Genomic DNA, 12,683 nt, shown 5'->3' with positions numbered 1-12,683 from the left:
AATTATACGTGCGTCTCGAATGCTCCATGCTGACGCTTCTACACTCGATTATATTATGTAGGAGTAGCTTGCGAGATCCCATGGTGACAGTTTTATATTTATACAACTTCCGTGGTGATAGTTGGTTTCAGACCTTCAGATAACTCCCGCTGTCTGGATCAAGATGGTGACCCGCACCGCATGGTTAAACCCTGTAGGCCCAGTCCGTCCGCGAGGCCGGCGGCCGTGCGCGCAAAGCAACCGCGTTCTTCTTCTTCTACGCACCGACGAGAGAGACCGGCCGGGCCGGGGTCGCCGCTGACGCCCGCCCGCCCGTCGCCGTCGCTGCTTTCCGGCGCGCGGCCGTCCGAGCGCTGCGGTGCACACAGCGCGGCGCCACCGGCGGTCACGTGGCTTGCCTTTCTGGGCGAGAGCGAGACACGAGAAAGCAACGTGGCGCTGTCCCGAAGCGGCTAGGGGGAGAGGAGCATGCACCGCCCGCTCGATCGCGCCAAACGCGGCGGGGCCGGCCACGCCGCTTGACGCTGATGCCGCGTGTGCCTGTCCGAGCTGTCGTCTGTCGACGAGCGCCCCGTCACGCTCCAGCGCAGGTGGGACGTGCGTGCGTGGCCTTGACTGCACGTCCCGTCGCCGATGTTTGAATTGCTGTGACAAGTGTTCGCCGCCCGGCTGACAAAGTATCCGCGAGTGAGCGAGACCCGTATCGTGTCCGAAGGGAACGGCTCTTGCCGGAGTCCGGCTAGGGACGGCAGTACGGCACACCCAGGGTATGGGTATGGGTATGGGTACAGTACGTCATCCTATCCTATACACGGTACCGTGACGACTTTCAATCTTACCCAGTGGTGGAGCTTAGAGCAAAGCTAATCAGGTTCACGGTTCCTAGCTAACTTACAATTTTAGACAAATTCAAGCCACACGGGTGCACAAACCATTGTCTAGAGGGGTGTGCACACTATATTTCAGGCTAATTGCAAGGTTATTTTTTTCTACCCTGGTGCATGTGCATCCTGGTAGCTTCAAGTAGCTCCGCCCCTGGTCTTACCCGTCACCCACACTTATAACCGCGTACAAATTTGTTTCCATACCCATCACCAGTTAGTGTAAATGGATACCCGCAGATAAAAATACGCTTAAAACACATTAAATTGATTAAAAAAGTCGTAAGTAACAACATATAACTAAAATTTGTGAAAACAACATATTTTTAACATCAACATAAATTTACAAACAACAACACATTATTATAAACACAAACACTTGATCATAAACAACAACACATCAGGATGTGATCACGTAAAGATGATATGGACCGCAACAATCATATGACACAGGTGAAGCGATCTTAAATGGGGTATAATCCTCATCCTCACTAACCAAGCAACGATTGTGATACTGGGAGGCGCCAGGAAACATGAAGATGTGATTAGGAGGAAAATTAAGTACTTAAAAATATTATGGCAACCCACTTGCCAAATTTTCACGGGTAAATGAGCATATGCCGGTATGGGTTCTATGATTTCATACGCGTACCCGCTCTACCTGATGTGCAAGATATTTTTCCATTTACAAACCCATGGATATTTTTTTCCCATATCCGTATGTCTATTGGGAGTTTACCCAGCGTGTACGCGAGTCATGGGTACCCATTGCCATCCCTGTTCGGCGGCGAGGCTGGCATGAGAAGCGCGATTCTGGGATCTCTTGGGGTACGATCCATTTTCGTGTTCGCATGTGTGGGTATGTGTGGTTACAGTTTGGCTCTTCCTCTGTGGTCATTTGGAGCCTTAAGATGATGAATTCCTGTCTAACTACTACATTGAGCTCTACTTCGACAAAGTTTATCTAGCTCTGGTGATGGAGGGGCTAAGACAGCACTGCGCCTTCGACTCGGTTCAGTGTTCATAGTTTTCGTTAGGTGGCCCAAAGATCTATCTGTAAATTTTATTATCTTTGACGTTATTTCTGCTTCTATTGATGATGATTGATAGAGCGACAGTCCTTTTCGAGAAAAAAAAAGCCTATTCGTGTTGTCTTCTTATTTTTTCACTACCACTTTTTTTTTTGGAAAAGGAGGGAAATCCCCGGAATCTATAGTACCATCTGAGTACTTGGGCCTTTGTTGGGCCTATGTCCTTATATTTCCTGAACTTTTTGTTGGGACGTTGACATTCGTGAACTTCCTTTTCTACTGGTAACAAACAAGTGTATTTTCCGAACACCAAAAAGCTGGTGGTGAAGAGGCACTTGCGTGTAAGATAGAGAGGATAAGCGTGCGAATCATGCGGCCACGGCTGCTTATTTGGGATGCACTGGAGTGAACACGAATCACTTGCGTGTAAGAGAGAATCACGGTGCCAAGCTAGTGGCTACAGTGGCTAATTTGGTCAGTACTGACAACTGAGTGAAGAAGCTCTTGCGTGTGAGAGAGTATCACAGCGCGAATCTTGTGGACACGGCGGCCTCTTACCTGTGCAATATTCCTTTGTAAGCATCTCATCTGTTTTAGATAAAAAGGGGTTGTAGCCCTGCTCCATTAAAAGCATAACCGAAGAAGCAGCATTAGGGTGTTACCTGCGCAAGAGTAGTTCGCAGTTTCTAGAAAGAAAATAAACACCACTGGAGCTGAACAGCAGCTTGACCAGGGAACCTACTGGTCGAGCCAGTTGGTGTATTCAGTCAGTGACCGGCCGGCGGCGAGCTTAGTCGGATGAAAGCAAATAAGCAATACCAGGCAATCCTCTGTAAGTTCTCTTCAGACTCCTGCAATCTCCCCCCTCCCCATTTTGTGGAGTTGCACATCTCCCCGTTTTGTGTACTGCAACTTTGGATCAATTTGGACTAGAACCCTAACGAAAGGATGAACCCTTGGTCCGTATCCACAAGCTTTTTAGTGCTATGTTACATGTGTCGTGCAGGCTTCAGAATAAAGATTTTTTTTGTTTAGAACTAGGGACATGTCAATAGAAAGCGCCCAAACATTTATGTCCACACTATGTTTCCTTAGTTCATCTGTAGCAATTTCAAGGGGCAGTAAACTGAACCTAGTAAAGTTAACTCATTTATGTTGTGGTGTGGAGTTGGGTCTTGTAATCTGGATATTGGTGTGTTTGCTGTTGGGACTTTATATATGAAGCCGGGCCGTAGGCCTTATGTTAAAAAAAAAGATAACTCATTTCTCAGACATATTTGGAACAGTTATATGCTCAAATTGTTAGTAAGGATGTGGCAGCATATATAAGCCAACATCGTGGCAGTAGAGCTCATCAGCTTCTTGCTGTTCCAGTTTGTGGTCCATTGTTGCAGCTGCATCTAATAGAAAAATGGTAGCCATGCATTCGTTTCAACTGCAGACTGTGCAGAATACTTTAAATTTCTCTTGAGCCTTGTAGAGTTATTCTAACTAATTCAGATGTCAAGTAGGTTGAAACCAGAGGTGTATAACTATTAACTAAACTAGTGTTCGCGGTTTTTGAATAACATATTTTCGAGATTCCAAAAATATGAAATTAAATACACACATACATATGTTATATTTTGAGCTATACAATATGAATAAATTTATGACATAAATCTGAGTTTTCTATCACTATCCACAGCCACAAATTTGTGAATTTTCTATAGCTCAAAATACAATACAATTTCTATAAAAACTTCACACGAGTATTTAGGACATATGTATGTATTCATGAAATAAATTTTATGATTTTTTAAATCACAAAACTATAATTTTCATTTTTTTGAAAAACCAGGATCACTGGTGCTGGGTGCACCAAATCTGCTCTCCTGAAACTAGTGCTTTTCTCCCGTGTACGACCAAATCTGGTTCTCTTGGAAGGAATTCTGGAAGCGCACATATGTTGAACAGCACCACCAAACACACCAAATACTTATCTAGCATAACCAAATAGAAATAGTGTACTTGCTAGCAGAATGGAAATCCAATGCCCTAAGTTGTTTTATATGTGTATCTGTAATCCTCTATAGTGTACCAATTTTGAACATTGAATCTACATTTCTTTCTCTATCATCGTGGCACCCTAAAATTGATATACCAACAAGGCCTTGGCTTGCGTGGAAAGAAGCAAGCAAAGTATGGGCGGGGTCCGGCCACCCTTGTTCTTAGGAGGGTATGGAGATATTTTATGCCGCCACTACAATCACCCTTGGTGGCAAGCTCCGTGGCTTGACGGGAGGAAGCCCATTGAGATTGTCCCTCTCCTCTATGCCTCTTCCAAGAATATGATTTGAAGGTCTTGCAAGCAATGTATGAAGACGCTTGTGTTGGGTTGCGAAAATTGACTTGACACGTCCTTTTACCACTGACCACCTCTCCCAGTTTGTTGAGCTTTGGTCCCTTATCGTGAATGTTTAACTTCACCAAGACTTCGAGGATGGCATCACTTGGAGACTCACTTCAAATAGCCAACATTGAACCAAATCGGTTTAAGAGAAGCAATTCTTGAATCCTATTCATAGGGCCAGATGCCCTGAAAGTAAGGTTCTTCACTTGGTGTGTAAACCAAAATTATATTTGAACGACAGATCGCTTTTTACTACGAGTGGATGCAAAACAGGGCCAGATTTAGGTCTGGCTAGCAAATAGGTCCCCATGTTGGAGATGCCCTCGCCACTGTCCAAGTCGGCCAAAGCCAGGCCTTCACCAGTCGCTCCTCCCTCACCATCTGTTGCTGCCGCTACAGATTCTTACCGAGTCACCGGCCACCACCGCTCCCTGGCACCGCTTGCCTCCTCATGCTTCCAATCCCTTGTCGTCTGAAGTCAGGCCGTCCCTGCCCGGTGGTCGCCTCTTCCCTCTGGTGCTAGCGCTGCTGCTTGCCTGAAATTCCAGTTCCTTCGCCTCTCGGCGCGTGGGTTGCCAGTGCTATCAGCCGTGCCATACCATTGCACCCCAGCAACGCATTGAGCACATTACCCTCCACACTACACATTCAGAATTTGAATAGGTAATATGGTATTTCTGAAATGAGCAAGTTAATAGCCTAATGTGACCACCAGGTGTTTGTGTTTATGTCCACAAAGGTGGTTTGATTTTTTTTTCTGTCCACTTTATTTTTTCTAATATATTTGTAACTATAACGTGTAAATCTCAAAATACGATCCTTCTTTTGTTATGTTTAGACAGTCTAAGTTAGACTGAATTATTTGATGTACGAATCATCAGTTGGCCTAATTAACTTTGCTCTAACTTCAGATACTGATAGGTTGTGCTAGCTGTATAGAACTATGTCGAATGATGTGGTCTGGTTTGTAGCAGTGAAGATGCCATTGCATATACCTCTTCTCATGTGAGAATAGAGTTAAAATTAGTAAACCAGTATATGATCTCAGGATGCTCTTAACTTTTTTTTTTCCTTGGAGCGTTAATATTAGTAATTTTTTTATGTGTTCTAGTCTTGACTCTTGAACACGAAGAACTTCAATTGATATCCTATGCCTGGGTCCGTGTGTCCATGCTTATTTGCACCCTGCCTAATTTAGTTTAGAGATTATGAAACCTCTCTGAAATAGCTGTTCTGAATTAATACGGGTATCAGCTAACCGCGAACATTAGTGTCCAGCGTGTTTTGAAGGTGCTATCCTGGAACCTTGGTAGCACATTTTGCGCTCCATATGATTGACAGTGTCGACGCATTCCATAGTATTTTGATGTATTGAATTTGTATGTCGTAACAATGCCCATTTGAGTTCTGAAATTGGTCTGCATTTTTGTTTTGTTGCCTTGCCTTAATTAATCCCTGACGTGCAAAGCACGGGTGCAGTTTACTAGTTTTACATAGGCGGGGATGGTGTGTTAACTGCAATTGCAACTAAACATCGATCGTCAATGAGTACATAAGCTGATTTCCTTCTCTTGGATCAGATAATCTGTTCTCATAGAAAAATAGGTTGCTTCTGTCAAAAAGTTCAAAGCGATTGTATGATTATATAATTGAATCACTATTCATTGATTTCTGAAAGGAACACACCACATATTTCTAATCTTCTACTTTTGTGCTCCATCACACTTTGATCCTTACTTTTGTGCTTTTACAGGATTTGACAGGCACAACTTTCTGGGAGAAAAGGTCCCTGGAAATGGTCACTGACACATACGACGTAGAGCAGCCGATGGAAAATCATGCAGCAAGCATCAGCCGCATCACATCAGATGTCCTACACGAGATCCTTCTCAGGCTTCCGATCAGCTCTCTCCTGAGATTCCTCAGAACATGCCACCAATGGCGCGACGTAATCCTCGACCCTTGCTTCGTCATGGGCCACGCTAGTCGTGCACCTGAGCACCTCCTCCTCTTCCTGCCTAGAGTGGATGCTTCAGCCAGCCACAAGACTCTCACGCCTGGCCGTGTAAAGCTCTTCGACGAGAAATGGTCCGTGTCAACATGGGCAGCATCGTCCATGGAACATGACGACCACCTCTTCGCATCTTGCAATGGCCTGCTCTGCTTCTACAGGAAGTACACGCTGAAGATCGTCAACCCCACGACCGGCCAAACCCTGCATCTCTCGAAACCGGACGGGAAACTGTTCCGTGACCTGTACTACTTGTACAGCTTCGGCTTCCACCCGGCGACAGCGGAGTACAAACTCATATACTTCCACCATGAGCCCCGACAAGGCAGGTCATCAGGGCAGCCGTTCTGCTTCGACAGCATCCAGGTGTACACCCTTGGAGAAGACAGGTGGAGGGAGATCAGAGCACCAAAAGAGAGCTGCCTGGTGAACCTCGGAGTCGTCAACGTTGACGGCGCGATGTACTGGATCACAGAAGAGGAAGTGACATGCTGCGGCGTGGCGGTCATGAGGTTTGATCTTAAGGACGAGACCTTCATGACCTTAAGGCCTCCGCAGCTCAAGGCTTGTGAGGCGACAAACGGGCCCTGTGAGGCTCCCGACCGCTCTTACTACATAACCGAGGTGGACAAGAAGGTGTGCCTGGTGACTGTCCCGTTTAACTGCAGCGCTCCCCGGTGGCGCCGCTACAATGCGGAGGTTTCGGGCAGGATGGATGTGTGGATGCTCGAGAGTCCCACTGAAGATAGGTGGTTTCTGAAGTACAACATCGATGTGCCGTCCTCTGCTCCGCGGTTCGTCCCTCAGCCATGCTTCATCCGCGGGGAGAAGATCTTGCTGCACGATCGCGAGGGTGCTGCGTTCAGCCGAGACCTGCAGGGCGACGGCATGCAGATCGAGGAGTGCAGTGAGGTGAAACTGCTGAACTTCAGGCCTCACAGGTATTACGAGACGCAATCCTACCTGTACAAGGAGACCCTTGTCCCGTTGGATGTGTACGCCGGGGCGGCCATTGTTCGCGCGCCGCACTGGCCTCGCGCCCCACCTGGTTACTGATCCTGTAGTTTGAAGTTTCTGCCAGCCTTGTATTCTGAATTTATGATTGCAATTCTGCATTTGCCGCCATGGTCCAATATAGGTAGGTAGAAGGATATCTTTTGTATCTTCAGAACAGGGTCATGCCGAATTATGTTGTAAATATTGGTGGAATTTTAAGTAATTAGTTGTACATATTCAAAACTATTTTTTATGCTGATGGTTTTGTTAATTCACTCGTAGAATGGAGTTTGTATCTTATCAACCGTAGCTACGGAGTACGCACTTCAGCTTTTCTCTTTTGTGATGAGTACATGCTCTACATCTAACAAAAGTTTCATAAAATAGTTGTGAATTCAAAAGTTTTTACAAATTTGTGCACAAAGAAATTTTTTTTTTTTGGCACAAAGAAATGAAATCGTTCCAGAGTACATGGTTCAGCACAGGGCGGCATTGCCTGTACGAAAAAAGTACACACGCTAAGAGCAGAGATGGGGTCTCGAAGCTGCAAGCCTAGCACCAAAACGTATTTCGCGTGAGTGCAATGGAGAAGGAGTTTTTTTTTTTTTTTTTTTGAGGTTGTGCAATGAAGAAGGAGTGAAGTCGTATTAAGTTACCTGGGCCGAACCTGGGCCTCCGCATGATAAAGATCTGTTCCTCCTCCTCGAAACCCTCGGAACCGCCGACCGCAGCCGTGGATGGGGCAAGCGGCGGAAAATAATTTCTCCACCTGAGGGGCGGCGGGGAATCCATCTGTGACGACCCGCCCTAGATCGGATCAGATCACACCAAAGGAATTGCAGAATTGGAGAGGATGAGAGGAGAACAGCAGAAGGTGAGGAGCAGAGCTAGAAGATGAGGTTGTTTCACACGTTTCATTCATTCGATGCCCAGTTTACAGATACAAGACCGAGCTATATAGCTCAACACACAACGCACACAACGTCTGGCCCACGGCCCAACAAATACAAGTCCAAAGACTGAATGCACGCAGTGCATCTGATGTAACACTACACAGGAGTAGTAGCTGTTACATTGCCTCCTCCTTAAGATGAAGCTCCATCCCAGATAGAAGCTTCAGGGTAACGAGCATGCAGTACCTCATAATCTTCCCATGTAGCAGATGAGGCAGGAAGGGTCGACCATTGTACCAGAATCTGAATTACTGGCTTATTTCCTTTCTTTTTCATTCGCCTGTCCAGGATAGCCACCGGCTGGAGCTCTTTTGCTGTCAAGTCTGGAGTCTTGGGCAACTCAGAGAATACTGGAGTATAATTTGGCAGGAAGGGCTTAAGCTGAGAGACATGAAACACAGGGTGAACTCGACTGTCCTCGGGCAAGTTCAGTTTATAGGCCAATGTCCCCACTTTTGCTGCTATCGAGAACGGACCAAAGAATTTGTATGACAGTTTCTTGCAGGGGCGATTTGCCAGCGTAGACTGAGCATAAGGTTGAAGTTTAAGAAGCACTGTATCCCCAACCTGGAATGCACGTTCAGTCCTATTCTTGTCAGCCTTGCGTTTGAAACGATCCTGGGCACGCAACAAATGATCTCGTAACTGAGTTGTGTGCAACTCCCAGTCCAATTCAGTTAGTAGCTCAGCACTTCCTTGCCAATTTAGCATGGTACCCAGATTTGCATCACGCCCATACAGAGCCTTGAAGGGTGAACAAGTTAACGAAGCATGATGCGTGGAGTTGTACCAAAATTCCGCAGCTGGTAACCACCGTCGCCATTGCTTCGGATTGTCATGAACAGCACAGCGCAAGAACATCTCCATGCACTGATTGACGCGTTCCGTCTGGCCATCCGTTTGCGGGTGGTAGGCTGTCGAGAACTGCAACTTAGTGCCTGCTGCTGCCATGAGCTCACGCCACAGTACACTTGTGAAGACAGGGTCGCGATCAGAGACGATTGTCAAAGGAATGCCATGCAGTTTGACAATATTTTCCCAGAATGCCCGTGCAACCTGAGCAGCAGTAAATGGATATCGCAATGGAATAAGGTGAGCCACCTTTGTCAACCTGTCGACTACCACCATAATGACCTCAAATCCCTCCGATTTTGGCAACCCAGTAACGAAATCCATTGTAATGTCCTGCCACGGTGCCAATGGAACAGGAAGTGGCTGAAGTTTACCTGCTGGTTTGTTGTGTTCGTGCTTGGCGTGTTGACAAGTTGCACACTGGCGTACATAATCCTCGACAGCTAATTTAAGCCCTTTCCAGATGAACAATTTCTTTACTCGTTGGTATGTAGCAGCATGTCCCGAATGACCACCCACTGCGCTGTCATGCATAGCACTAATTAGTTTGGTCTGCAGTGCTGTATTGGAGCCGATAAACAAACGACCCTTGCAACGGATCACACCCTGATGCAGGTCATAACCTTCTTCGTCCGGGCCGTGTATTGCTAACTTAGCCAATAGTTCCTGAGCATCTTTGTCAGTTTCATACGAGTTAGCCACCTCCTGAAGCCAGCTTGGACGACAAACAGACATTGCATTAGCAGAGAGCAAATGACCCACGCGTGATAGAGCGTCGGCAGCGCCATTTTCAGCTCCCTTCTTGTACTGGAAGCGAAATTGCAGGCCCACAAGCTTAGACATAGCTCGCCGCTGTACTTCCGTGTCCAGCTGCTGATCTTCAAGGTTACAAAGGCTTTTGTGATCAGTCAAGATAACAAAAGGCCCACGTTGTAGGTAGGCACGCCATTTGTCCACAGCCATCATGACCGCGAGAAATTCTTTCTCGTATGTCGATAACTGCTGATTTCGAACACCCAGAGCTTTGCTGAAGTAAGCAACTGGATGCCCATCTTGAACCAACACGGCACCGATCCCTGTGTCGCATGCATCAGTCTCGATGGAGAAGGATCGGTCGAAATCTGGAAGTGCGAGCACCGGCGTGTTGACCATGGCAGCTTTTAGCTGATCAAAAGCACTCTGCGCTGCATCAGGCCAAGTGAACCCCTTTTTGGTGAGCAACTGCGTCAGTGGCTTTGCAATTATCCCATAGCGCGGAACAAATTTCCTGTAATAGCCCGTTAACCCCAGGAATCCCCGCAATTCAGTTGCAGATGTAGGAACAGGCCATGCTTGCATTGCTTTGGTCTTCTCTGCGTCTGTCGCCACACCATTTTCCGAAATCACATGTCCAAGGTACTCAATTTGGCTCTGAGCAAATGAACATTTGGAGGCCTTTGCGTACAGCTGATTCTTTCGCAGCAAGTCCAGAACCAGTCGCAGATGTTTCAGATGTTCAGGTAAGTTACGACTGTACACCAGGATATCATCCAGAAACACTATGACAAATTTTCGTGTATACTCTGCAAATACTGTGTTCATTAGACACTGGAATGTAGCAGGGGCATTCGTTAAGCCAAAGGGCATCACCCTGAAGTGAAAATGTCCATGGTGAGTTTTAAAAGCGGTTTTCTCTTCATCAGTTTCCCTCATCCTGATTTGATGATAACCTGCCCGCAGGTCAAGTTTTGAGAAGAAGGCAGCTCCGGCCAATTCATCCAACAACTCATCGACAATTGGCAAAGGAAATTTATTCTTCACTGTGATCATATTCAGTCGACGAAAATCAATGCAAAATCGCCAGCTACCATCCTTTTTCTTCACTAGAAGGACTGGAGCTGCATAGGGACTCATGCTGTGCACTATAACACCAGATTTGAGCATGTCAGCAACCTGTCGCTCAATCTCATCTTTCTGCAGTGGAGAATAGCGATACAGTCTTACATTAGGTGGTTGAGCTCCTGGTTCCAAGGCAATAGCATGATCATATTGACGATGGGGAGGCAACCCAGTGGGTTCGGCAAAAACATCCTCAAACTCCAATAAAATAGCTTGAATGGATGGATCAACTGCTACTGAACTTGTATCAAGTGCACTGGTGGCTGAGACAACTTCCAAAGATGCCAACGCCCAAATCTCATTGTTGTCATGCATCTGTTGCAACAGAGAGATGTCCATCTGTTGTGGGGGTGGTGTGGATTGAGGGGTAATGCCTTGTAAAGTGATCCACTGCCCATTGTAGTCAAAGGAGATGTGTTTCTCTTTCCAATGACAACTCATAGGGCTAAAGGAATCCAACCAGTCCATTCCCAACACAGCATCGTAAGATCCGAGCTCCAGGACCCGAAGATCAGTATGAAAAGTTTGTCCCTGACTGACCCATTCCATGTTCGTTACCATCTGATCACAAGAGACATATTGGCCATTTGCTAGTTTGACAGGAACACTAGGTATGGCCACTGTAGCTGCATGTATGTTACTGACAAACTGGGCATTAATAAAACTGTGGGAACTTCCTGAGTCCACAAGTAACAACATGGCTTTATCTGCTGCACGTGCTGGTAAGCGAAGAGCATTGGGAGATTCAGTACCCGCTAAGGCATGGGCTGATAGCATACAACAAGCAGCCTCTTGAACCACTGGTTGTTCTGGTTGTGAAGGCTCATCCAATAGCTCTAAGGCTCTGACTGCTTCCTCATTGAGCAACTCACCAAACTCTCCAACTTGGATTGTCAATAACTGAGCGCCTTGCTGTTTACACTGATGCTCACGAGAATAAGGACCACCACATTTGAAACACTGGTTATTTGCTCTGCGAAAATCACGTAACTGTCTCTCCCGAGCAAAATCATCAGGTGCTGCCCGAGGACGTGGTGCTGCCTGAGCTGCAACAGGAGGTGGGCGTCCAGCTGGAGCAGGTCGATGACGAGGACGAACTGCCTCAAGTTCCTCCTCCTGAATTCGAGCAAAGACCGTGGCACGCGTAATGCTATTAGGTGCCTGAATCCGCACTACTGCTCGTAACTCATCCTTTAGTCCTAGCACAAATTGAGTGACGAAAAATTTGGTGCTGAGTGAAGGATCAAGTGCCAGCAATTGATACATATACACTTCAAACTGCACTCGATAGTCAGTGACCGAACCCAACTGATGCAATTTCAGCAGTTTATGCATCTGGTCTTCAAACTCGTCAGGCCCAAATTCCTCAACCACTGCTTGTGCGAACCGAGCCCAGGTGACCTGAGGATTCTGTTGCCGATACGCTTGCAACCATAATGCCGCATGGCCTTCGACGTACAACGACGCTGTTGTCACCCAATTCTGTGGGCGCACCATGTACATGTCGAAGTAGGCAATACACCTGTCAAGCCATAAGCTAGGCAGCGTACCTTCGAAGCGAGGGAAATTATGCTTCGGGGGCTTGACGAATTCTCCATCGTCGTTGCGCGAGCGCAGCGGCCCAAGGTCGACATTCTGACGAACAGGTGGGGGGCGTTGTACTTGTGCCTCAGGAACAACCGGAATCAG

At 46.8% G+C, this 12,683-nt stretch overlaps 1 protein-coding gene across 2 annotated transcripts; it reads left to right on the top strand.

Annotated features, from left to right (window-relative positions):
- The first annotated feature begins 2,274 nt into the window (after nucleotides 1–2,274).
- LOC127301992 (F-box protein At3g22700) lies at nucleotides 2,275–7,586 on the top strand. 2 transcript variants are annotated; one of them, XM_051332319.2, is made up of 3 exons: nucleotides 2,275–2,744; nucleotides 3,753–4,967; nucleotides 6,058–7,586. In XM_051332319.2, the coding sequence occupies exon 3, from the start codon at nucleotides 6,100–6,102 to the stop codon at nucleotides 7,369–7,371; it is 1,272 nt and encodes a 423-aa protein (XP_051188279.1). In that variant the 5' UTR covers nucleotides 2,275–2,744; nucleotides 3,753–4,967; nucleotides 6,058–6,099; the 3' UTR covers nucleotides 7,372–7,586. The 2 variants fall into 2 exon arrangements, with proteins under 2 accessions (XP_051188279.1, XP_051188278.1); XM_051332318.2 differs by lacking the exon at nucleotides 3,753–4,967 and having other exon boundaries at nucleotides 2,277–2,744.
- Nucleotides 7,587–12,683: the final 5,097 nt, after the last annotated feature.

The sequence above is a fragment of the Lolium perenne genome, chromosome 5 (assembly GCF_019359855.2).
Source record: "Lolium perenne isolate Kyuss_39 chromosome 5, Kyuss_2.0, whole genome shotgun sequence".
NCBI lineage: Eukaryota > Viridiplantae > Streptophyta > Magnoliopsida > Poales > Poaceae > Lolium > Lolium perenne.
Note: the sequence above shows the minus strand (reverse complement) of the source record. Positions and strands in the feature narration are given on the sequence as shown.

Excerpts from the sequence above, each read along its gene's own strand:
- LOC127301992 (XM_051332319.2), top strand. The coding sequence starts at position 6,100 with ATGGTCACTGACACATACGACGTAGAGCAGCCGATGGAAAATCATGCA.